The sequence below is a fragment of the Aptenodytes forsteri genome, unplaced genomic scaffold, assembly GCF_000699145.1.
Source record: "Aptenodytes forsteri isolate BGI_AS27 unplaced genomic scaffold, ASM69914v1 Scaffold82, whole genome shotgun sequence".
NCBI classification, from domain to species: domain Eukaryota; kingdom Metazoa; phylum Chordata; class Aves; order Sphenisciformes; family Spheniscidae; genus Aptenodytes; species Aptenodytes forsteri.
The window spans coordinates 11310581-11337939 of record NW_008795490.1 but is presented as its reverse complement, the minus strand read 5'-3'; the positions used below and the strand labels follow the sequence as shown (position 1 = coordinate 11337939).

The following is a 27359-nucleotide window of genomic DNA, read 5'->3' as shown; positions in this document are numbered from 1 at the left end:
CCGCCCGGCACCCACCCGCGGGGGAGCAGCCCCGCGGCGCTTTCCACCGGGAAGCGAGAGCGGGACCCCACGGCAGCGCCGCTGCCAATCAGTAATTGGCATCTAAAGTTTCATTTACATTTATGAAACTGCCGCTAAGAGCCAAGTGGGTACGGTGCTGCCTTCCCGTTATCCCGCGGGCAGGATTTAAAGCGGAGCACACGGAGGTACACGTTTATCTCGCGAGTGGCGATGTGAAATAGCTGGTATGTACAAAAATCCTGGGAGGCACGCTGTACCAGACAAGGGAGCGCCTTGGCCGATTCGAGTTTAAGCATGAAGTCATGCTAGAACAGTAAGAAACCAGTATTTTCAGTTCCCTGAGGTTTGTTTTACGTGTTTCGCTTGCTGAGACAAGAAAGTCTATCTAAGATAAACTGATCGACAGTTTAGATTTAGAGTGAAGTATACAAAGCAAGCATCTTTTCTGTATGGTAAATATTTTTTTTTGGTCTGGCCTCAGTGTTTATTTGTTATTTAAAGAGTGTACTTTGCATTAAAGCTCAGGTTACATCATTGTTTCATTTCCTTGACACTCACAAGTTTCGTAAAATTACTGTGGGTTTGACTTTTTCTCCTAGTATTTCTGAAAATGCTGCCGAATAACAAATGTTTGCATACCTACAATATGTATCATACTGTGAGTAAAGTCGAAATACAGATTGACATTTCTGTCCCTTCCCCGTGATTCTTCCTGTATGTTTGACATCTAACATTAGCTGGGCTACGTCCGAAACAGCTCTTCTTGCTTTCTTTTGAAAATTCTGGTATTTATGTTACCAAATGTTCTTCAATCAAGTGTAATAAAAATGAGAGAGGAGTATGTTGACTAATCTTTTATGGTTCTTCAGATAATTCATATGCAGTTATAAATTGTTACGTGCAGATGGTTGTACTGCTAATAAATTTAGTTGAAGGTTACTCTTGCTGGATTTGTATTTATTAATGGCTTCACAACCCTTTGCAATAGGAACGTATTCTGCTGTATGGATAATGCCAATGGGATAGATAAATTCTAAACAAGGGGTTTCATGAGTAGAAAACCTGTGGGTTCCCAGTTAATTGCAGTTCCCAGTTAACATGTTTCAAACAAAGCAACTAGAAATACAGCTATAGATAGTATCCTGCTGCATATTTTTAGCCTCTGATGCAAGCTTTGAGAGCTACTCTTTAAACTTTATGCAACTTTTACCTTTCAGTCCTAGAATTGATCAGTGTTAAACACTGGCAAGGTACCTGTCTGTTTCTTTGATGACCTGGTGGTATTGCACGGTGTTCAATGCAATCTTCCAGTGTTAAAATTTAAACTGCTTTTTCCTCTATTAAATATGAAAGTTAATTCAGAAAGAAGAAAGAAATTCCTGGAATTTCTGTCAAACGCTCTAGGACGCCACTACTAATTTTTTCTGTGTTATCTTTTTCTTTCTTGAAAGTAGGGATTTTATGAACTCGGGGAGAAACAGGTCTCCCTTTTTATAAGGAGAGTTTATTCAGCATACTTCTATATTGCAGCTGCTGATCATATTTCATAGAGCTGTTAAAGCACTTAAAACCTAAAATTAGGTACTGTCTGGTAGTAAATATTTCAAATCACTCCTTAAAGAAATAAATAGAGAAGTGGGCTTTAAAAAAAAAGACGTTTTGAAATATATCATTGAACAAAAGTAATCTTGCTTTGCTTTTACTCAAAATAATGCAGTTACAATCTAAATCACTGGTTTCAACACAGTGTGCTTTTTCCGTAGGCTTTCTTCATCTCCTGCACTTTTATTGTGATTTTATACTGACTTTATTTGATATCATAACCTGGTACTTTGTTCAAGGTATGTTTACTGCGGCAACGCTTGTATTAACAGGTATCGAATTAACCTCTAACATACCTGTACTTCCAGTGAGTATTCTTCTGACACTAAGAACTGAAATGTAAGTTCCCTTGCTTCCTGGTGTGCATGCTTCTGTATGGCTTTTAATTGCAGAAGGTGTACACTTGCTTTTTTCCAGATTTAAGATGAGTTAATTTACAGATTAGTATTTTTAATTTGTGCTTTTTTGCTGTACGGTAGTTTTCTATTTGTCTTTTAGTTGAACACGGGAATAGGTTTATTTGCTCATTATCATTCAGTTTTAGTATCGTCAGGGTTTGCAAGAACGCAAACACAGCGGCATCAGACTAACAGACATCTGTCAAGTTGATCAAGTATTTTTAAAGCTTTTTGAAAGTTCAGCACTAAACCAAGTCTGGCAGCAGAAACACTCAGATGTCTTTGGTTTTTACTTTCTACTCGAGAATCCAGTGTTATTTCTACTATCTAACATATCTGTAATCTTCTTGCCATTTTGCGTTAGAAAAGCAGTATTTATGTTGTGCAAGTGGAAGAAGAGTTTTGATATTTGGTCATCGATTGAGAGGTTATAAGTAAACTTTCAATATGTGGTATTAACTTAATATGTGCTATTTTTCTTTTTTGGATTTAAATGTTGTGTAAATGTGTGTCCAACTTAACCTTTTCTGTCATTGAAAAGTGCTAATTGATCTTGCTGGCCCTGACATAATAGTATAGTTTGATATTTGAAACCTTTCAGCTTTGGCATGGCCCTTTAATCTCCCCTGAGATTTCAGGGCATGGTTCTACTGAAGGCATAAACTTCTACTCTTTTTAAAATTAAATAAAAATGGTTATTAAAAATATATTATCTTTATGGTCTTTTAAAGTCAGTAGATGTCTATCTATCAAAGCCCCAGGCTTTACAATATACATTAAAAACTTTCTGCTTTACTTGTATGTATTAGGTGACATTTTAGATGTTGCTGTACAGAAATCAGATTTTTATGAAATAATTTTTTTTTGGCCAAGTCCACACTTCTGTGTTGCAATGTTATTAAATCTGTCATTAAATCAGAAGTGCTTAAAGGAACTTGGATGCACTTTGCAGTGTGAAAGCTCAGATATGAAGAGTGCTTATCTGTCAAGTAAAGAATAAAATTTATTTGAAATTGCAATCAAACTTACATTTTTAGTCCATACTGTAGGTTGTAATGCTGCCAGAAGGATTCCTTTTGGGATGCCTGTAATACAGGACCTTGGTGAAAACTATTTTAAAGCAGTTTCTTCTTTTTGTCTCTAAGCCTGAGAAATGTGTCGAATAGCTGGCCTGCCTTTTGCTTTAATGCTAAACAGTAAAATTACTTCGATGATTGATTATCCTATATCAAAATGCATCACTGGGCAGTCTCACTCACAGGATTGTATATAGGCTAGTTGTCAGACTTTTGAGCAAAATGTCAAATGCTAATGGCTGTCTGAGGAGTACTAAAGTTTAAGCATTTTATTTTCAATTCGATAAAATTTCTTCACGGTAAGGGAAGATTACAATGAGGAGTGATTCTCTTCAGAACTTTCGGAGGTCCATACACCATATACTGTCAGGCTCAGGTACTAGACACTAATTTTTGATTTAGACTGCAATTACCATGGATTTGAAAAGAAGGATTTTGGAGGTTTTCTATGCCTAAATTCCTTTGGAGGTCTGTATCCTTTTCCTAGAATTAAAAAAATAAATAAAATTACGGTGATTTTTCATTAAGCAGCTGTCCATAGAAGTACAGTGTAACGAGTAATGTTGCAGGACTGTGTAGGGCTGTTTAATTGGATGTAATTTAAGTGCTGTCTCTGAAGAACTCAGTCTGTCTGGGCTGACTGAATACTGTGTCTTTACACCAGGGATGCCTCCTATTGTGGCTGGACTATACAATTTGACTGATTTGGAGAAGCAAACTGCAAAAAGACTTCCCAAGGCAACCTGCAAAATATTCACATACAGAAGACTAACTTTCATATAGGTGATAACTTTTTACTTATGTGTTTAAGTTAATATGCACTAGATTTTTTGGCAACATTAAAATTTATTACTATTGTGACATGACCCAGTATAAGTTGACATTGTCAGCAGCGTAAAGAATTACTGCTGCCTTTTTTTTTAATTGGGTAGACGCAGCAAGTAACTATTCTGCTCTTGACACATATATAATTAAACCACAAAAACCTACATTAAAATACCATGAAGGGTCTGATTTAGACCACAAAAGTAAAAGAAATACAGAGCTGAGTTTGCAACTTTTCAAGTAATTCTCCTCTATGACTATGTGTATATAACTATTGAAATCAATGCTGGTGCATGAGGTAATTGGAAACTTAACTTGATGTTTTGTGCCAGATCCTTAGCTGTTGCAAATTGGAGTAGGAATGTTGAAATTACTGGAGTGGTCTCACATTATGCCAGATGAGTATCTAGTCCTCTATTCTTAGTGCGCAGTCTGTTTTTTGGGGGGGTATTGTAGTATACTTTATACGTGTGAGATCACATGCACAGAGGAGTGATCCTGCAATACTTAGAAAAAACAAAGGAGGGTTAAGTATAAATGTCCAAATCATACACTCATGTTTTCTTCCATTTTAAGACATTTTCATACTGCTATGTGAGAATATATCTTTTTATTTTTTGCAGCATTTTATAAATGACCACAGAAATGCATTTTACAGTAATTGGATTTCTGAAAATGATGCAGTTAGAAATATTGTTAATTGACTGTATTCTTTTAATTCCTTTCGGGCAACTTTGTTGCTCATAGAAGTGAATAGTCAGGTTGCGTTTACTCAGGGACATTTCGTGAATGCCAAGCCTATTCAATGAAAGGTGTGAAGTCCGTTTACCATGTTAAATCCCACCTGGATGTTCCTTTTTATTTACTGTAGTATATTCCCAGAGAATCACAGAAAATGAAGATCACCTTACTCCCAAGCGAGAGCAGCAAAACCAGCCTCTGTACACTCTGGTTTATGCATCCTGACATCACGCTATATGTGAGGTCTTTCTTCCAGCTCTCCTGAGTGTCCCAGCGTAGACACGGTTTCACAAAACCAGGCACAGCTCAGGCAGATTATGCACATTTCCTCTGCCAAGTTCTAGCAATGCAACTCAGATTCAACCTAACGTTCCTGTTCTGGTCTTCTTAATGCAGAGAACTAGGGAGCTGGAAACTAATAGGGCCGAATGGTATAGCGGTTTTACAAATGGAATAATTATATTCCGGGAAAGGGTCTCCAAAACAAAATTTCCAGGTTACCCCAAGGCAAGATTTGGAACTGTGGTAGGTTTTCCAAGTGGAAAGATTAAAGTACTTTTCCACTCAGCCACCTATTTTTATGTTTATTCTAATCTGGTGTGATAGAAGGAGCTGGTGTAATGTTCGTCTTAATTTGGTTCAGTTGATTGCCCTTTCAGAGAAGCAATTTTTGTGTTCAAAGCACCATCCGAGTGCTGAGCTCACTGTGCAATAGTATAGCTATAGGGAGTCACCTGCAGTAAGAGATCTTTCAGCTAAAATGGCCATCTGTTGTGTTTCCTAGTCATTTCTGGTAGCCAGTTAGCTATGATTCAGCTTGTTTTCCAATTTTCTGATTAAACGATGGTCTAATTTCTCCAAGGGCTAGCTGAGTAGTCAGATTTTTGGCTTAAGACAAACGACATTGAAGGAGTTACTCCTTGATAGTTGTGAAACCACCCAGCTTTTTGAGGTCTTCCTTAGATCTGCATTGAAGGAAGTCCAGGATTGGAACTGCAGCTCGAGAGGTGCTGTCAAATCAGGACTAAGCCTGCAGCGTTTCGATTGTGAGGTCTATAGGAAGAGGTCCATCATTTTGCTCTGTTTTTACATCGTTTGCTAGGGGTATTGGTTCATATAAGCAGTAATAGCAGTAATCTGTGTGTGACTCGTTGCTGTGTGTGACCAACTGTATCTGAAGTTCCTACGTCCATCCGTTTTCTGTGGCAGAGGACGGAAGAGCGCGAAGCTATGGTTTCACGTTTGGTGGCAGTGCTTCTTAAGCAGCCCTTTACCCCTCTGCCGGCCACTCATTTAAGCTGGATCCGTTCCTTGCTGTGGTTCACAAACAGCTGTGCTGGCAACGAAGCAAAGGTCAGAATGAGTGGCAGCACCCGCGCTGCCGAGCCGGGCACTGGCGCTGCAGAAATAGCTGCGGAACCACAGTCTCCGTTACCTAATCTGCCACCTCTGTTAACTGAAGTGCAGGGTCAAGTCTGCGGGATAGGTGGAATTTTTCAGAACGAAAACATTGTCTACAAAAACGATCCCTTGATATTTAACCAAAAGGTTTTGTTGATGTGGGGTTTTTTAACTGAAACTAAAGTCGCTGCAAATAATTTGCAGATACATGTGCAGGTTAAAACAATAGGGAAAGTTTTGGAACCTTTGGAGGGGACAGCTATGATGTTCTCAAAGGAAGGCAGGAGTTCAGATGTGATACCAGATGATATAACTTTCCCAGGTCTGTGCACCGCTGTCCCAAAGCTGGGCTCTCAGGGGACAGGCAGAGCGTAACTGCACTAGGAGGAGAACAACATCGCCGAGGGCTGCAGCGCTCATGACGGGCTGCGTTCTTTCACCGCTATTTCTGGGGAAAGAAGCGGAATAATTTCTCAAAAGTGGCCATTACTTAGCTGTCACTGTAGACAAGTGCTTAATTTATGGCAACTATTTTTTATTAGCCTCCACTGTCACAAAGTATTAACTTACATGCTATCACGTTCCAAATGCCTTTTGTATGTTGCTCGCATATAACACTGAAATACGCATGCTATACCACATCACGGGTTTATGAGCACTTGAGCATGCCAAACTAGCGATATTATTTTTGATGTGAGTACAAGTTTGATTTCTAGAGATAAGAGTAGTGATGTAATAAAGTTCTGTAAGGGTTTTGAGTTGACATGACTTTTTGATTAATAAACTTGAAGGACAAAATCAACTTGGCACAAATGAAATGGATTAAGCAGCAAACTAAAGCATACATTTCAAAAATACTTGCTAATGAATCTTTAAAGAGGACACTATTACACAGAGTCTTTCAGGGGTTAGTCATCAAATCAAAAACTATTTGTTATTTTACCTGTGACACAAAGATTAGTAAGTTCTACAAGAAGTAATACCTTTGATTAGGTCAGTTGCTGACCTAATAAAAGAGATGTTTCTTCTTACAAGCTTTCTTGTACTTCTGTTGTTAGACTGTAATGCCTCCAGTACTGCTACTACAGAGACTGAGGGAAGAGTAAATAATGAAGAGACCAGATTGCTAAGAGTAGTCTGGCTTGTTCAGTAAACTGAGAGCAAGCAAACAGTATGTGCTTCAGTACAAGCCGGTGGTTTATTAAAAAAAAAAACAACTGGAGGCCATAGCAAATGATCAGGATGGTACCACAGCCAAAAAAGGAGTAGTAATTATTTAAACAAAGTACTAGGCAGAGTAAGAGAGGTTACATTACCTGTGTAGATAGTATGGGTGCAGCTACTACTGGAAAGCGGTGCTCCCTTTTAGCTTTGGAAAGGGAGCTGGAAAAATAGGAGAAATTTCAGATATAAGACCAGAGGAGTAATTAAACAATTGGAAAACATGTCTTCCGGGGAACGAGCAGATTTTAGTTTAGCAAAGGAGAATGTAGCATAGTTTGATCACAGCAAATAAATATCTAAGTGGGGGAAAGGAAATCTGGTAAAGGATCCATTGTCAAAACAGTTGTTTAATTAAAATCTGAGAATACCTGTTTTTCACGATTACTTTCTGTTGCACACTTAGTGCTGGCTCTTAGTAAAAGAGACTCGCCTGTGGGATGGCGAGCTGTTCCTTCACGGAACTTCAGCATTTCACTTGCGTATGGGGACTGCTGATGGGCCTGGAACCGAAATGAGTGCAGACAGCTCTTGTGAGGATCAGCAGCATAAAAAATGTAGCCTACACAGCACTTCTAATATCGGGTTTAGCATTTTCTTTGTGCTGGACAAAGGTGGCACATAGGAATTTTGCTACTTTTCATTCATTGTGTTCTGATGGTTTCAGTTTAGCTTGATGGCTGTGGTGCAGCAGCATTAGGTTTGATGACTAATAATTGTCCTCACATTCTGTCAGAAACCACCTGAGCTGCGTGCTGGCACCAGCAGGAGTTCCTTATTCTGGGACAGTTTTGCATTCACATTTTTTGTTTCCCGTTGCTCAGTAATTCCTTAAGAATGGAACACAATATGTAGGGGTTACTGTCAACTTTAATTAAGAAAAAGGTTGCATGTCTCCTACCAAACCAGAACCAAAGTACCCAGGTTTATTTTCGGTGACTTTACTTTTATATTGCTTTCTGGCATTTCAAAATGGCCCGTTCGAGAACTGTATGTGAAACATTTGCAGTAAGAGGAATGGCAGCTGCCGGCCAGGGGTGGGCAATGAAGGTGACAGCTGAAAAGGAAGGGCAAGCTGTGAGCTTCCTCCTTCATCAGGATGTTTCTAGGAATCTTAGCGAGTATTTGAAGTTCTTCAGTAATGATCATTGCATACTCATACTGTTGAATACACTCTTGAAACTGTGGCATGACTTTTTAAAACAAGATGTATAGATACTATGCTGTCACGGCTTTAATTTTAACATGTGATTGGATTCTTTGGGTTAATTTATCCAGCCTTATAAAACTGCTGTTTGCTTTTACCTGGAGGATGTGCTCATTTTTAGGTTCTCCTAAATTCTAAAATGATAAGTAGGGTTTCTGTTTTAGAAATAACCTTTATTGTTACCTTATGCTGTTTTTGTTTCACAAGGTGAATTTTTATTTATCTGTGAAAAGTAAATTTGACATGTCTTTTGGGGAGAGGAGATAATAAATAATTAATATTTTCAAGTTGACAATGTTACTTTAAATATTCTGGCTAACCAAGCATAGCCTTTTTCTTTCTGTTTTCAGTGGCTTGTTTATGAAGAAATGAAATGTTTTATTTGGTTTGTTTTCAGCTATTTTCTACAAAAAGGAGAGGGAGAATGTCTCAGAAATTAACCAAAATATGCTGTGTAGTAAAAAACAAAATCCTTCCCCCCTAAAAACCCCTAGTTGTTCGAAACATTGAAATGGCCAGCTAGTAGAAAAATAAAACTAAAATTTTTATTAAAATTATAAAAGAGTATGCTTCTATCTGTGGCACCTTTGCATTACTTTTTTTTCCCCTGGGAACCGGGTTTCTTTTTGGTAAGGATTGTGTGGGTTTGATCAATCATGAGTTTGAAAACACTACGTTTAATTTTTTTGCTAATCAATTTCCCTTTATTTTTAGGGGAACACAGTGGGATTCTAGATTAGATTTGTGTACAAAACGAGGCCAGAAACATTCTCAGCATTTGTTTTATTTATTTCTGGCTGGAATAATCTGTAATTGATTAATCTGGAATGAGTCAGAAGAGGTCTGTGTAGCTGCATGCTTTATCTAAGTGTGAGTGAAGAGGTCTCTAGCAGTTGGGAAGCCCCCAAGCATCAGTGAATTTGCAGCTCTGGTTTCAATCTCGGCAATTTCACGGCATATTGTGCAATGTTAGGATAAGGGAGGAATTGCTGAGTTTATAATTCTGTACTCTGAAATTCTGAAAGCTAATCCTTCTTATTTGTTGCACAGGTATGGGATGGGAGTGGTAGGAAGAGTAAGGGGAGTCAGTTTTAGCCATATTTGGGTACCTGTAAAATTGGTACCCAGTTTTGCAAGAGAGGTAAATGCTGCACTGAAGTATTATTTTACCTGAAGTAAATGAGATACAGTGCTTGCGGTTGTTTACCATTTGCCAAGAAGTCTTTCTGGCTTTCTGTTTTCCCACTTGTTTTGTTGTATGATGGTAATGGGACAGCAGGCAGATCTCTTGTCATAGACCCTTTCCATTTCTTACCTGTTTTATGTACCTAACTGATGCGGAGACCTCACGGTATGTGTTCCTCTGCTTTTTTGTCTTGATGCCTGCCTTTGACTGGTATCGAATGGTTTTGCGGTGGTGTGACTTGTTTCTAAGTTAGAAGTACCTGATGCAGAGTGGAAATATCATCTTGATTTTTCTTGAATAAAATGTCCACAAATACCACACAAGCAATGCCATCCTTCAGGAAACTCAGTCCAAGGAAGCAAACTGCACTGAACTGACAATTATACAAGTGTTCACCAAAGACCATGCAGAATTTGCAAGACTGTGTGTAACAAATGTATAGTGACTGGCATGAAAGCCAATTATTCGACTTGAATTTTGAGAGGTTTTCAGTGTATTACAGTTTGGTCGCATGAATTGTGTCTGTTTTGATTGCTCTGTTTAATGTCTGGCATGAATTCACATGCTCAGAAAGGAAGATGGAAGTAACAAATTGTGTCCCAGTTATAGATGTGTAATTTTTAAGGGGAGGGAGAAGGTAAAAGGAAACCAGATGAGCACAGAACTATGAACGCCTGACGGCTGTTAAAGACCCCTTCCCTGTTCTTAACATACATGATAACCCAGTATGGATAATTCTGTTGTCTCAAGATGTGGAAATGGCTGAGTTGTGTTACCAGGAACAAACACTCTTTCATCTCCAGCAGGAATAGCAGGCAGACCCTAAGTCTTCTGTGAATCTGAGCTTTGGGGTTATCAGTGTCCTGAAATCCTGGAATACCAGGATTTTAGTTCTAATTTGTAGTTTGGTTTTTGTGCTAATAACGACTGACATTGCACCTTGAAACTTACTCATTTCAGAAGCATGGTTTCTATATAGATTATAATATATATTGTAGAACCAGTATATATATTAGAATATGCTGTATACCCAGTTTAGATATATGCATGTTCTTAGGCACACCCATGCGGGATACTGTGCCGGGATGAGAGGGCTGAACAGGTCCTGAAGGGTGCCCTGCGCAACCCCTCCATCTAGCTGGACCGCTGTCACCCATGTATTTTGCTGTGAGAGTGAGGGCTCTTGTTCATAGAGGAAGCGTCTGGGTCCGTTCGCTTTTCAGCGTATCCTGGAAATTCTTCCTATATTCCTTCCCTGTAAATGAGTAGCAGGACAGTGTGGGTGGTTGTAGTAGGCAGGAAATTCAGCTGTGCTCAGCAGCCTATGGAAGTTGCGTGAGTTGTTGTATGAACTCCTAGCGTAATTCTGATAATTCAAAAAAAGGAATAATGTGTCTTCTCTAATTAAGCAATCCATCTGCAAATGCAAATTGATGTAGGCAGGTGCTCAGCAGAACACAAAACCCTGTGTCTTCTCTAATTAAGCTCTCCATCTGCAAATGCAAATTGATGTAGGCAGGTGCTCAGCAGAACACAAACCAGCGAAGATGTTTTCCCTCCGCCAGGGGCTGCTGGACGTGCTCAGAGCTAAAATAAGCTGTACGCTGAGGATGGCGCGGCATGCCGTCCTCTCAGCTGCAGACCAAGGGCTCTGGGTAAGGAAGGAGCTCAGCATTTTGGAGGACACTAATAGGTGGAGAAGTGGGTCCCGGGTATGCTACAAATGGTTCCAGAAAGCTCTAAAACTTCTCTAAGGGTAAAATTCTCATCCTCAACAAGCTGAAAGTGGACTGAAACCAAACTGATCGGAAGGGAGCCGTATCTAACCCTCTAGAGATGAGGGCCTGAGGAAGAAAAAGTGTTAGAAGAGGAGGAAGGGAAAGACGGACATTCCATATTTCCCTTAATTCTCTAGACTGTGGAGCAAGGTTTGTTTCTACAATGCAATATGAGTTTTTCAGGAGGCTCATTTCACTCACCTTGATATCAGGAGGTGGAGAGCAGTTACCTCAGCTAAGCCTAAATACGCATCCAAGATTCTCAAGCCACTTCTACTTCCTGCAAAAATCCTTCTGATTAAAAGAAATGCAAAAAGAAAAATTTGAGAGCTAAAAAAAAAAAAAATTCTGTATGCTTTCTCTCCACCTGCCAGTTCTCCTCAGGAAAGCAGTACATGTCCCTGACTAGGTCATACTGTCAGGATGGCTTTGCTTGCCTTTTTAACTGTTTATTATGTTTATGGTATTTAAAATTTATTAGTCATTTGCTCTCCCTTGAAGTTAGATATAGATGATAATGTTTCTTACTGGTTTTTTGCACTAAAGAAGAATTGTTTTTATTAGAGTTGACACTCCTTTCAAGAAAACACAGCACTTGTATAAGAGAAAACACAAAAGCCTATGAAGCTAAAATTAATTAACCATGAGAAATATATCAAGTAATAGCTTTTCTGAGATTATGTTAAGAGCTGAATTTTCATTTTGCCTTACAACATAAGATAAGAAAGCTGACATGTCTTCTTTTTCTACCAAAACAAGGACAGACAGTGATGTCCAGTTTCTAGAAAGCCCTACGGTTATAATTTTGTTTATTTTAAAAGTGTTAAATGCGTATGTTTTTTCTTATTGACTTGTCTGCTAATAGTTTCACTTGAGTTTTGAAGAAAGCTAGGTTATAAAGCACATCAATCTCATTCCTCATCTGGGGCATGGATCTTTCTTGTTTTCCAAATGTGATACTAGTAGGGACTGAGAAAGCGGTATGTTTTTACTGTCCAAAATACAGTTTTTGATTGTAGATATAGGCTAAGTTGAAATTCTAATAAATCAGCATTTGGTTTCCTTTTCTTTTAATTTAGGTTACATTTTATCTTTTCCACATGAGACTACAGGTGATACGCATGCAGAGAACTAGAAGAATGTTCTCCTAAGAAACGAATGATTGAATGTTAGGTGGTGCCTGTTTGTTACTGCCTGTACCCTCTCTCCGCTTCCTTCAAATAAATGAGTTTCATGGGAAACAACTAGCATGAAATCATCTAATTTAGTGAGATTGCAGTGCATATGCACTAGTTCCTTGCACGGATTCTCGTTATCTACCTTGCATAACCTTTCATGCCTCAAATGTGCTTCACTCTCCTCAGACGGTCTGTAGGAACGGTGCAAACCCCAGACAGAGGCTTGCCAGAGGCTGGGGGAATTCAGACACTTGAGGCTGCGCTCGTTCGTTGGCACCTTACTGCTGCACGTCCTGCATACAGTCAGTTGCAGTTGTAAGCACTAAGTACTTCTACTGTCACAGATTTCTGAAGCAGAGCACTAGAAAATGAGAAATTGTTCTATTTGTGGCCACTTCTGACGTAACATTTTGACTCTCGACCTGTGGCTGTGATAGAGATGAGTTCTTTGTGGCTGTGAGTTAGTTGTGTTAACCACAGCAGCATCCTTTCTGTTTATTCTCTAGGCTTCTTATTGACACATTTCAAAATGTAAAAACAATGTAGTAAATTTGACTGGGATCATGCAGCTCCTGTACTATACTGCCAGAGCATCATGCCAGAGCATCACCATGATATAACCTCAATAGAAGTAGGTGTTATTCAGTTGAAAAAGAATAAAAAGAATCTGACAGTGTGCCCAAGGGGATTATCACGTGAAAAAAAATGTTGTGGTAGAAAGTGAGGACCACCCCCCCAATAATTTCATTTAAGACGCCCCACTCCTACTGGACCAAGAGAGGACTTTCTTCCTAAGTTTTTGGGTTGAAGTGAAAGGGAGGAAAATTTTTGTCTGATGGCCAAACTCCTCTTCCAGACGATGGATTCTTCTTGGAGCTCCATCTCTCCATTTGGCTGACTGGAGGGCCTGAAGCAGCCTCTGAAATACTCTTGGGAAACGTCAAGTGCTTTAAGGTTGTTTTCTACCTGTGGATCCCCAAGCTTCACATTCTGTCTTGAGCTTGTGAAAGTTGCAGCACAGGATCTTATTAGAAATCTAATAGAAAATAAAACTGCCTCAGTCAGTTGTTTATTTGTTGCAGTCCTAATTTTCTGAAGAAATCATTGCGAGCGGAGAGATCACGTCCTTGCTGTCTTACATTTTCAGTCATTTACAAAGTGGTATGCAGCAGATCCTCAAGTAGTTTTTTATTTTTTTTTAACTTATGGGTGTATCTCCGGGAGGAAACACATGTTTCTCCTCATGGTCGAGTCCTGGAAGTTGCAGTTTAAATTTGATGAAGTGTTTTATTCCCCCAGATAAAAATAAATAAATAAAAAATTAGTTTTAAATGCATTTGTTGATGAGGAAAGTCAGGAATCCTCCTAATTAAGACATTTCTTAGAAAGGTAAAATTTTTATCTGGGAGCATAAAATTCTTCATCAGTTTTAAAGCCACATCTGCAAGGACTGGATCAAGAGCAGAAACAGGCATTTTTCTTCATTCTGGCTTGTCTGTGAATTTAAGACTTTTAACAACAGTTTTAAAAATATTTAAACCCAGTTAAAAAAACTTGCAATATAACAGGGATAAGAGTGCCCTCCCTCCCTCTGTTTTTAATCTGGTTCTCTTGATGGGATAAACTACAAGGTTGCATTGGTAACTGGATTATTGCCTCATAAAACAGCACGAGGTTACTATTATCCTTTAATTTTATATCTTTATTAGGGAGTAATGTTGGTCTTATTTAAATCATTGACTTCTCTAATGGTTTTTCTCCTCTTTTACAAATTTATAAAACTAAACCCTAAAGGATTTGGTCTAAGTGCAATTGGCATAACTGCCATTATAAAAATCATTGTGTTAGTAGTTGGTTATAATCAGCCACTTTAAGTGGGCTCAAAATGTAGCAGGATTTAGCTGTTGATAGGTAGAACACTGATAAAATACTAATTCTGAATTTTATTTAAAAAAGCTCAATTTCCAGTAAGAGTATGCGAATTTTGAGGCTGTGTGAAGATAAACAACAGAGCCCTAGAAACTATTATAATATAGCATGTTCGTGCAAAGGATATATTTAACACTGTGTATTGCTGCAAAGATTAAACAAGCTTGCCTTTGTCTTGCAATTCAGTAAAGTAAGTTCAAAAATTCGTGAAGGTCAGTCTTTTTTAGAAGGTGACTAATAGAAGTGGCATATTTAATGATACGTTCCAGTGGATACAACCACCTGAATTTTGGGACAGAACACACATATTGTGGGTGAGTCATAGGCAGTTCTTAATAGTAAAACTCCTGTTGGACTTACATAGTCAGGATGTATTTAAAATATCGATACACTTTATTTTTTAAGAAAAAATGTGACATCCATCTGTTGATTTCAGTGTGCTTTGGTTAAGATCATGATCCATATGGAAAGAAACAGGAGTATGGGTCTGTCTGTTATGGTACGGCTCCGTAGTTGAGTTGTAGTTGAGTTTCACACAGAAAGTGGGGGATCTGTCACCTTCAGTGACCGACAGACAGAATTAGAGCATTTAATGTTTGAATGCAAGCCAGATACTGACTTTCAGTCAATAAAGTTAGAAACTAGTCAAACAATTTGTTCCAAATCTTGACTTTTACTAGTGAGTGCTTGACCGTTTCTTTCCGCAGGCAATCTTACTAATGCAATAACATGCACACACTTCAAACTCTTAATTAAATTAAAGCAGATTTTGTGTTTAAGTTACTAATGGAATATTTTAGGATCGGTTGTGAAAATTCACCTTTGTGTTTGGAATTGCCTTCTTTGGCAAGGGCTGCCGCGAGAAATGCTGTGTAGAGCTGCTTTCTCTCAAAATACCCATTGTCCTTGGTAGGCTCCTCTCTGAAATTTGCTTGTAGTGGGTGTTTTAAAGAAGCCTTTCCATTCCCCTTTTGACTCCATTGAACAGAGACTGCAGAAGATTTTTACAAACACAAGGGTGTGGGCTCCACCTTGACCAAAAAACCATGGGAGGTGGTTACTGTTTTGGTGAAGGCATCACGGGTGAAGACGTCGATGTCTTGAATCCCTCTGAAATCAAGAGGAGATTGAAGCCATTTTGAAAAACAGGAATTACTTTCAACTTTCTGATATGGTGAAATACGTGCAATGTGATTTGCTTGCAATTGGTCTTTTCCTTATGTAACATCGTGGCAAAAATTAATGCAAATTAGAATCTTTTTGAAACTTAGAGAAGAGGGAAGGAAAACGAGGTGTAATCTGGTGGCAGGAAAAAGGGGAAATAAAGGTGAGACTGGAAAAAACGTAGACTGGGGCTGTAAACATGTATGTGCCTATGTTCTAGGAAATACCTAATGCAAAACATAAGGAAATTTTGGGAGTTACATTTTGGGGAGTAAACGGAGGTATGGCAAGTAAGTGGCACTTCAGACTAAGAGAGGAGGAATTCACAGGGCAACGTAAGGCAGTGGTTGGGGATGTGTGGGTGCAATGGCTTGTAGCTCCGGTTCCTTTCAAATGTTCTGCGAGTGCCAACAGAGCTATACATTGTTTAACCTCAGATAAGTAACGGTTGCGTTTATGCAGGCTGGAGGTAGCGTAAGGTTATATAAGTGCTTGCTGGTCAAAATTTAAAACAAAGATCCATAATATGTTTATGTTATTGGGCATACTCCCAGGTAATGGTTTCTTGGGGTGCCTTGTTGATAAACAAATCCAGGTTGTTTGGGTTCTTTAATTTATGTGTTTACATACTGTTATATATTTTGTTTTCTTTTAAATGTAACACTAGCTTTGATTAATTGTTGTATATATGAAATATCCCTGGTACTTGTTTTGTTCTAAATTATGCAAATTTGTGTAACTCCAAAGTGGATCTTTTCTGAGAATGGAGATTGTAATATAATTGTGTGGCTTTATAGTTAAGGTTACAGTAATCATTCGTATGCAGAACTCTTTCAAAATAGAATTTTCCTATTGAAGATCTCAATATTTGATGAGAGTGATTCACCCTATGAGAGAAGGCATAGACATAGCAGATAATTAGGGTAATGTCTGTCATTTAGCACTTTGTAGGGAGCTGCTTGTTATAAACCACTTTGTGTATTTTATTTAATCCTGGAGGAATTTAATGGACCTTAGAGAGCGGACTTCATGCTGATAATTGCATAATAACCTTTCTCTGCCAGACACTTAATGACTAAGAGGTTATCATTAAATGTGTATTAAGCAGTTTTGTTCAGAGTTCCATAATTGTCTTTCTAATATGTTCTCCCAAGGGTTATCTTTTGTTGTCTACTTAAACAGCTGCCTGTATTAAACATGTTAGCTTTTTTATTGGTTTGTTTTCATACTATTTTTTTCAGCAGGAGTTGAAGATTTATTTCTTAGAGGACTTGAAGAATTATTTCTTAAGTGTGTTCCTGTTTCTGTTGGTGTATTTTAGATAGCTTCCCAAAATAATACTGGAGGTGTTGAAACATTTTGTATGAAATTAGGCTTCATAGAAGTCAAAGGGAACTTTGCTGCAGATTTTAGTGAAACCACAGGCTCAGTTAGGGTGTTTGTTTGTTGCAGATTTGCCTGAGAAGTGAGGATTACAGACTAACATCTTAATTTTTTCTCTTCTTTTTAATTTAGACTACTGAGCTGTAAATTGAAGGGAAGATAATTTCTGCTTGTGGGGGAAAAGAAAGGTGAATAACCTCCATGGAAGACTCTCAGGATCTAAGTGAACAGTCAGTAAGTACAAATGTTGCTAAACTGAATGGAATAAATTGCACTCCATTCAAGTTGTGTTTGAAGGGATTTTACTTCGGATTTGAGAATTACAGTAGGATCTGGGGAAAGCTTCTGAGCTTTTAGATTCAAACCTTTTCTTAGTTCATACACGAAACGAGGGGGTTTAATCTTCTTTTTTACCTGTTGAAGGTGAAAGATCATAGTTATGTAGGATTTTGCAGAACTAGAATTGTTGGAGGGCTGAGGGGTATAATTGAGGTACACTGGAAGAACAAAATGTTAAAAACTTGCACAGTGGTATGCCTTGTTCAAATAATTGTATCAAAATGTAGATCCACCGTGGTCTGTCAGTTTTGCCAAAACAAGAGTTACCAAAAACGCAAACAAGAGATTGTCAGACTGTGGCAGATGTCGTACGTGAATTGTTTCGGGACTCTCCTGGATTTCAAGGGGACTGTGAGAATTGGCAGTGTATCTCCCTGTGCTATGTCAGAGGGAGATTCCCCTTGTCATTGGCGAAGTAGCTGGGAAAAACAGGGTGGACATTTCTTCTCCTTTTTCCTTTCTAATTTTTCCTTTCCAATTTTTCCTTTCCTTTAAGGATGTGATCTCCAGACTTCCTTACCACCAGGCTGCAGTTCTGAGGAGGCAGCATGCGCCAATCAAATTTAAAGTTGGCTTTGTTTTTAACATCTTAATTTCTAGTGGTCACAGTACTGGCAGATTTTGCGAGTACCATGATCCCCACAAGTCTCAGCTTGGGCTCAGTGTACTAAAGATCAATAAAGGGATTTCGTATTTCTATTTCTGACATGCTGAAAGAGGTTATCCATGTAATAAACTAGTTTTAATATCTTTTTTTATAGCAGAGACTTTTATAGGTAACGCAATTGCAAGGAACTGAGAAGAGCTTGCATGTATTTTTAAAATGTCAGTAATTTACTTTAATAAGGAGTACTTTGCTCCTGACTGGATAGCTCCTATCTGAGACTTTATCTTGGACTACAGTTTTATTGCTGATTTAAAATGGTACAGAACTGGAAAGTCTTAAGTGTCTTAAGTCACCATAGTGGCACTACTTGGGACAGCTGCACGTATTTATGTATTTAAACTGTTCCCAACCAAGACTTTAGAGCATGTAAAAGCTACATGGCTTCATAATTTAATAAAGTTTTATAAAGGTCATAAAACATTAAGCAGAAGTTCTTCTCTCATAGTCTGTGAAACAATTATTCTGTGCAGTATACATAGTATGGTTATTAATAGGAAGTAGACGAGCCAGTTTAGCTTAGTGCAAAAATGTGTTTTCATAGTAGTTAAAATGTTTTTGCACCACTGGATGCCTCATAAATGCATACTTTAGTAGCCATTTTACTACCGTATCGTAGTCTAATTTCTGCAGTACTTTTCATAGTTACTACATCGCTTTATGCTAATAGTGAGAACAGTTTTGCAGGCTACAAACTGAGGTGAAATCTGTGCCATGTTGCATATGGAGATAGGATTTGTTGTCCTTACACTGTTGTTAGTGTCACAGAAAATTGTGATTCAAGACAAGAGTTTATTCTTCTTACTCTTTGCTGAACAGTGGCAGACCTTCAATGTGATGGGTGGGAAGAGTCCCCTTTCATCACTCCCTTCATCCAGGTGTGCACCCAGACTAAGATCTCACCCAGGTGTTGGGCACTGTCCTGGGAAAAGGAATTGTGGTGTGAAGCCCGTCTGCCTAGAGCAGATACTGAACCTTCGTTCCCCCACTTCAAAAGCCTTTTCACTATTATATCATGGTTAAACTCCTCTCACAGCCAAGTTTTAAAAAAGAAAATAGTGTTTCTGGCTTATTTCTTTAAAAGCCGCAGGGCAAGACTAGAGATCCCAGCTAGAAGGGAGTGTTCTCTAGCCAAGGCTTTGGTGGTTTAAGCTCCAGGAAAGTATCAGATGTATATCCTACACCCCTTCTGCTTGTACTGCCCTGGTGTTTTGTAGTGGTTAATGTGTTTTGTACTGGTCAGCTCCAGGCAGTTTCTGCTCATCATGCAGGATTTCTGGTTCTTGACATGTTCAAGGAGCCTAGGTACTTCATTCCAGCTTCAGGATTCCTCTCTGGGAGCTGGGTGCATAAGATTTAGATCATGGAAATTCAAGGAGCCTAAGGATCTAGCTGCTGCTGCGAGCGTATTAGATTGTGTGAATAAGCATGAATGCAAGACCTGTGCTCAAACTTGTGCTGGCACCTTGCCCCAAATATTCTAGTCCTTGGTTACTTGAAAGACTGCCTGTCTGCAACCGAGATGGGTTAGAAGGTACTTGCTGTTGGATAGTATGTTTGATGGACAGTTGAGTTTTCTGAATAGAGAGATTCCTTTATTGAATTCATTTCCCTGGGCAGTCTGTTAAGAGCCTTTCATCCTTGGGAAAGGAGGCCAGGCACATTTACTTGGGTTAGTTAACAAGGTTAAGCAGGGGGATTGGACTAGATGACTTTTAAAGGTCCCTTCCAACCCAAACTATTCTATGATTCTATGATTCAAGTTTTATTTTAAAGAAAAGAAATTATGCTAATTTCTGCAAGTAGGTCATCCTCCTGAAGTATGATGAGCTGTAGTGTAGCTTTTATTGTGACGATCTTCTCCATAATTCTGAGATCCCTACTATTGTTCTAACTCGAGTTTTTGTTGTTTACTCTGTCTTCTATTCTTTTAAAATACACTAAGAAACGACTGGTTCTATGATTCCTGTCCTTAAACTGTATCACAGTCAGGTGAAACTGATATGCTCATAGTTACGAGCAGTTCCACAGCATCCCTGTTGCCATATAAGAAATAAACTCTTCCACTTTTGTCTCAGAGCAGTGACTGCGTGACCACGTGCTGCTTCAGAAATCTAAGTGCACCCCTGTTCTCTGAGCCTCTAAAGAATTGCGTTTGACTGAATTGAGCAGCTGCTGTGTTTTCTGAGATGCCAGCTTGATTAGATGTAATATATACACCATTTATTGCATTATGTCACTAATTTATTTATTTTCTCTATTTTTATTTGTAGTGAATTCCTTGCCCCTGCTACATTTTAAATCCTTATGCACCAACTGACCAGAAGTCAGTCTCCTTGCCTGCTTGTCGTACCGTAAAGCCTCTGTGCCGAGAAGTCTGTCGTGCTTGCTTTCCTTTGCCTTCCCGCTCCCAGTCCCATGTGGCAGAGGTGGGGTAATCTAGTCTTAATCTAGGTTGTACAGTGATCAAAAGAGTCAGAATCAGAGTGGAGTTTATTATACTTAGGTTTTCCTGTCTCTACACAGAACCGCATAGGTAAATAGCTGTATTTTGAAGATCAGCAGGAAAATGGTGCAAGTTACTACCTGACACAGAGGAGAACTGGCATCCATCAGGTGCAGTTGAGATCCAGGGAGTTCTTGCAGCTGGCATGGAGCGGGCTGGGCTGGGGCTCATCAGTGGTACTGTACCCTTGGGGCAGGGTGTGTGTCCTACAGAGCTCACAACTCTCTTTTTCTTTCCGAATTCAGATGCAGAATATGCTCGTACATCGTGCATAGGAAGGAAATTTGTTTATGAGTATTCTGAAAGAAATAGAAGAAAATAGTAGCACATGTATTTCACAGACAGAAGAAAATAACCAAATGGTCCTTTTTATATTCTGGTGTGATGTCTGTCACCATGTGCAGGCTGCTACTTATCAACTAAAAGAATACTTAAAGCCATATAAATTGGTTTTACGCGGACAGTTGTAGCTAGGTAAAAATGTAGTTTTAATAACTGTGATTGCCATAGATTTTATACACACTAAATAAAAAAAAAAGTAGAAGATCTAATGAAACACATTACATTTTATATTACTATTATTGCTATAGTTCAAAATAAATATGCTGATTTTTACTAAATTCTAACTAGAAATAGTTTTTCAAAAGATGCATGTTAAAAATTCTTCTATTTAGTTTTGAAATGGGAGAGGAGGAAACTTTACAGATCTTGTGTTTATGAAGAATCTAGCAATCAGGAGACAAAAGTTCTTTAACAGTGGTCTTGGAGATGGTTAAGAAAATGATAAAAATTTAGCACCTAAATAGTCCTCTGTTGTGCCTTGGTATAGCAAACAAACATAGGATTTTGAGAACTACAGAAGTTTTACACTCTTTATTTTATCTTCTTCTAGTAATTATTTGCTGTTCGATCTGTATTAGTAGAAGAAAAATAATTTGGCTGCTAACTTGCTAGTTTAGGATTTCAAAGGGCCTTATTAGAAACTGCTGTAATTTCATCCCCTGGTCCCTTTATATAACAGCGTGCATATTTAGATTACTTCATTTTAACCTAGAATTAAACAATAGATTGCAGTGCTGTAGGACAGGACACTAGCAGATGTGATGCTAAGCCTGAATGAACAGGTTTTCATTTTTGTATTGTTTGGACAATCATCCCCATTGTGCCCTGGGTAAGTTACTTGTTTTTCATCAGATTATACAGACTATCATATCTGTTACTTGCATTTATGCCCTACTTGCAGCTGGACAATCCCTGGCAACCTTTTTGGACAGTGTTGTTGCCACGTTTTTGTTTTGTTTTAACATGTGAAGGTGTCAGATGTGATCCCCTTGCAGATCAGTTTTCAGCTGTAGCTACTTCTCTGTCGCACGAGCCCTGCGCCTGCAGCATTTAGTCTTCCCCCCTTTGGGGTTGGGCAGCCTGGTTGCACCCTGGGAACTTCGGCTGAAGCTCATTTCAATGAAAAGAAAAATAGTTTAAACTCTTTTACTGAGTTTTAAATGTCAGCATACTTTAGAAGGCTGCTCTGTATCGCAGCATAGCACATTGTGGTTCTTATCTCTGTGATACCAATATTTGTAGGACTTGGAATATTACAGGCAAGTCATCTTGTCAAATTAGTGATGTTGGTTGAGAGAGACCTCTGGAAGTTATCTAGGCTAGCTTCTGGTCATGAAATGCTGGTGGTACGCACAAGTATTTCACTGTTATGAAAGCAATGCACTATATTAAATATCAGTAAGCGAGTGCCTTCTGAAGAAATTACAGGTTTAGCAAGCAAAAAATAGTTGCCTTAACTGAGTGATTATTTGCTTTTAACTAAAAACCATCATTGAAGAAAAATGCCATAACTTGAAGTCAGTTGAAGTAAAAGAAAACCAGCATGTCTTTTCCAAGGTATATTTCAGAGCATTTTTGAGAGTTACTTAGGTATTTTATTACCCCCTTTCTATAGACACAGAAATTGGCACAGAGAGATGGCTTGCTGTAGATGATCCAAAATTATCACCCGCTTTGAATTACAGTAGATCAAGAATGAAGTGTAATACCATAATTCCTTGTCTGTAATCTAATAGGAAAGTATAGAAAATTGACAGGGCTGAATCTTTTGCATTCCAACAAATTTGAGGTAGAAACATCACTGTTGTTCTCTCCCTGCTGCAAGACCTTTACATATGGCATAACAACCCCTGCGAATGCATAAATACTGTTTTTCTAATTACTTCGCCCTCTACCACTTAAGCATTCTGTCATTCCTATACCATAATCCACCAGTGATAAATTTGAAGGTGCTTTTTCCAAACTACATTAGTAGTTGTGTATATATGTTATTTTTCCCATTTACCAAATGGGACAGACCAAATGAGACCAAACTCAGAAGCAGATAATGCATTTTGACACGCAGACTAAACTGAGCTGATTCACGTTTCATATGAATAGCATATCATTGGAGAAATAGAGTTTGGCTTTGGTCAAAGATACAAATGGTCACTGTTGACACACAAGTAATAGAAATGTGCGTTTCTTTCTGAGTTAATTAAAACTATGATTTGAAAGCACTTTTCCTTAAAAGCTAAATAGGCAATCTCTTAAAAAATATCCAAGAGAGTGAGGCAGAATAACATTCAAGGCTGGTAACCTTGCAAGATGAGGTGAGAAGAGGGTTGGCAAACAAACAGAAACATTCCTGTCATCTGCACTGTCACCTCTCCTCCGGTTCAGCTCTCCACCTGTCTCCTGGAAGATGTTACTTAGTCAGTATCAGCGGTTTAAATGGAAAGGCATTGTACGGGCTGTGTTTAATAACAAGGGAAACCAATAAAAGAGGTATGTTCTGTTGTCACATACTGTCCTTGGAGCGCTGACAAGGACTGACACATAACTACTATATAGCTTGTCATGACTGGTATTCCTGGCTCCAGAGAGGCCCCAGACTGGAATTTTAGGGTTGAAACTACTTGGGAAAACTGCTACTTCCATAAGCTACATGAACTTCCCTCAAGGAAGATACCATCTTCTGCACAGAGGGCTCTAGGGTTCCTAGAGCATGGAATTCTGTATTAACAGTGATGTTATAGCTCTGATGCTATAGAGATAGCAGAGGCAACTTCTATTACATTATAACAGATAATACCACTAGAAAAAAAAATGGAAAAAACTTGCAGGTACAAAAAGTTCTTTTCAAGGCCTGAAAACTGGGCCAACTCAGACCCTCTTTGGAGTTTCAACAAGGGCTTATTCACCTAAGAAAAGGTTTGTATATATGCATGTATACATAAGATTTGGAACATATGAGCCGGTCTAATAAAAGGTATTGCCTCTCCCTATAAATGGTGCTTCTTTACATTAAATCATCAGAATCTGACAGATGCATTTCAAGCTCTGCAGATGGATTTTGCTTGTAAGATATGATACTTGTTCAAGCATTTAAAATGCCAAATTTATAAATGCTATACTTTTAATTGATTTTGGTATCGTATTTTAACTTAGAATTACTCACAAAATTTCCAAGGATGTCCATGTCAGTCCTATCTGTGAATGCAAAATGAAAATATAATAATTTCCTTAGGACAGTGATTGTACACCAGCTTAGGCTTCTGATTTTGACAGTGTCCAGGTGACGTTAACATGCCCAGAAATACTTTCTTCTTCAGTAAAAAGGGGTCAGAGTTTTGTAATGCACACAAAATATTTGACAATATGACAGTGAATCAATCTTCTCTAGCCTTTTCTTTTTGTAAGGCTGAAAGCCTAGTGCTTTCATGTCTATTAAATGACTATGCCTACATTTTCTACATGAAAAGTATGGATTACACTGAACATATATTTGGTTTATTCTCATTTGATTATTATAAAAAGTCCAGATGCAGCAGTGTGCTGAAGAATGTGTGGGACTTAAGGGATGTGATTAAGCCCACTGAAATCAATGGGATTTCTCATGTGCTTTAAGTTAGGCATGTGCTTAAATGCTTTTCTGGAAAAGACTTGGAAATACAGTACAAAATAAAAGCAATGATTTCAGAAATATTTTATTAGCAAATACTTCTAATGATTTGTGGCTATGCCTAATATTTGTTCAGCGTCATGTAACGGTCATGGTTTCTTTCTTCTCCCTGTAGTAACTTTTCTCTGAGCTGTACCTCAGTATCTGAGTGGTTGACTTGCAAGTCAACTCCTATTAAAAAAGAGAAGAATGACAGGGAGAAGTGTTACATTTTTAAATAATAAAATGACACTAGATGAAGAATCTAATTTCATATTTTATAAAGTATGTCTAAAACACATTGAGCATATGCAGACCCATTAAACCACAGTCACATCCTTGTCCTCTTTTATATTAGGTTAAATCTCTAGCAACTTAAAGGAGGAAAAGTTAAAAGTGTTGAAATGTTATGGCTACAGTGAATGGAAATAGTTTTGCCATAATATAACTTAAGGCAGAACTTGTCCCAGAGGATGCCATTGAAGAAACAATGCAAAACTTGTGTTGCTTATTTTATTATTTATTAATTAGTAAAAGAATTTAAGATTGGTTCATCCTCGATGCTCCTGAAAGCAACACCTGATGACAAATGAGAATATTGTTGCTGTATTGTGCTTTGCAGCGTGCCAGCACTTGGACTTCAGCAGTGATTGTGCTTTAGTCCAAGAGGTCCACCGACCCAAATATGAAGCACCATTGCAGCTGAGAGACAAGAGTTTTGTGTTGGAGTGTTACTCTTATAAAGGCAACTTCTAGGTGAGAAACTAAGTTTATTTCAGGCAAGACCAGAGCTGACTGAACAAGCCTTTTCTTAAATGTGCCAACAGACCTAGTTTATAATCTCTCTCTCTGTGTATATATGTTAACTGCATCCTGACACTGGTTTCATGATATTTAAGGCAAAACCAGACCAGAATGTTGTTGAACAGAGCCACTAATAAACTGAGTGTTTGTCATTTGTCAACTAACAACAGAGCTGAGAAATACTCTGAAAAGATCTATAGTCCTGTAGTGTTTAAGAACCTGTACCTGAAATTGAAGGTTTTTTACAGAAAATTTACTTACCCTGGAAAACCTAGGCCACCTATAGTAAAATTTTTGTGTTTCAGTGGAGTCAAGAGGTTTTCCCATTTTCCAGGTGCATTGCCTAAAGAAAAAAAAAAAGAGGAAAAAAAAGGGGGGGGGAAGTCTAGTGGTTTGCACAGGTGCCTTTGGATAAGCCTGGATCTCAAATGCAGTAGGACTTGCTGGTTGACGCAAATGTGTTCTTTTGCTGGCACCAGTAGATGATAGAGCTGTATCTGTGCAATAGGCAGAGAAGACATTTCTTTCTGTGTTTGAGACTGACATAAATTCTAATCAGAAAAGTTTAATGTGCTTTTCTGTGGTGAAAGAAAAAGCTGTATACAGAGATCTGAACAATCTTGTGGTCAGATGTTCTTTATAACATGAATTGTCACTGCCATGCACTGGAAAAAAATCTTCACAGTAAATAGCAACATTACAATAATATTTTTTTTTAATTGTTTAACAGGAATAAAAATAGCACTGTAACAAGGACCAACATATTATGGTATTATATGTGTATTACCAATGTAATACTTTTAGTGTGCTCAGTATGCTGTGTGGCTTTTGTACCAATTTCTGAAAGAAGTTTAGAAGATACTACTTTCCAGTGCCAACTGACATACTTTTTTAATGCTAATGGAGAATATGTGGGGGGGTTTACTTTTTTCCTTGTGAAAACACCTGCTGAAGTTAGAATTTGGTGGCATCAAAAGGAAAAGAATCTGCTGTGAAACAGATTTAAAAGTGGGGACTAAAAGCGGCATTTTTATCCTTGGGATCCTTCAGGCATCTTTCTTGGACTCATTGCTAAGCTCAAGTGTATTCAGGTTGGCATTCTCATCTGTATTTTCAGTAAGCTCTCTCTTTGCTCTATATCTGACTAGCAGGTAAGGTACAGGGAAGGTACTTGGGAGAGTGTCTCTGATTCAGAGGACCTGGAAGAAAGGTGCATTTTGATCCCTAATGTTTCTTTGGTTCCTTCTCTTGCTCTGCCTCCCATCCTCAGCCCCCACAGGCTCTGGTCTGGAAAATACTGGGCATAGAATTTTTAAGGCATATATGATATAATTTGATAAAGTAATGTGGAGATGAAATGTTAAATCTGAATCTTAGGTTAAATATAGAGGAATGCATGTTAACTGACCCTGATATATCTGACTAGCAGGTAAGGTACAGGGAAGGTACTTGGGAGAGTGTCTCTGATTCAGAGGACCTGGAAGAAAGGTGCATTTTGATCCCTAATGTTTCTTTGGTTCCTTCTCTTGCTCTGCCTCCCATCCTCCCCCCCCACAGGCTCTGGTCTGGAAAATACTGGGCATAGAATTTTTAAGGCATGATATAATTTGATAAAGTAATGTGGAGATGAAATGTTAAATCTGAATCTTAGGTTAAATATAGAAATGCATGTTAATTTTTAAGGCATATATGATATAATTTGATAAAGTAATGTGGAGATGAAATGTTAAATCTGAATCTTAGGTTAAATATAGAGGAATGCATGTTAACTGACCCTGACTTTTTCTTTTTTTTCTTTTTTTTTCTTTTTTTTTTTTTTTGTAGGGGAAGCAGTGACTAATGGGATTTCTGTCATGAAAAAAATCTTTTATAGTGCAAATCTTTAGTCATTCCTGATTCTGTGAAACTGTGTTTGGCTTTAAATTTTTAGTCTTTGGTTCTGGGCCACATG

General features: G+C 38.3%; 1 protein-coding gene across 11 annotated transcripts in view; it reads left to right on the top strand.

Moving 5' to 3' along the window:
* EYA4 (EYA transcriptional coactivator and phosphatase 4) overlaps positions 1–27359 on the top strand; it is a 160780-nt gene that overhangs the window by 1928 nt on the left and 131493 nt on the right. For 9 of the 11 annotated variants that reach the window (XM_009281506.2, XM_009281505.2, XM_009281504.2 and 6 more), the window contains exon 2: positions 17243–17344. In XM_009281506.2, coding sequence (XP_009279781.1) covers positions 17312–17344 — 33 coding nt within the window. In that variant the 5' untranslated portion in view covers positions 17243–17311. The other 2 variants (XM_009281497.2, XM_009281498.1) reach the window with 2 other exon arrangements.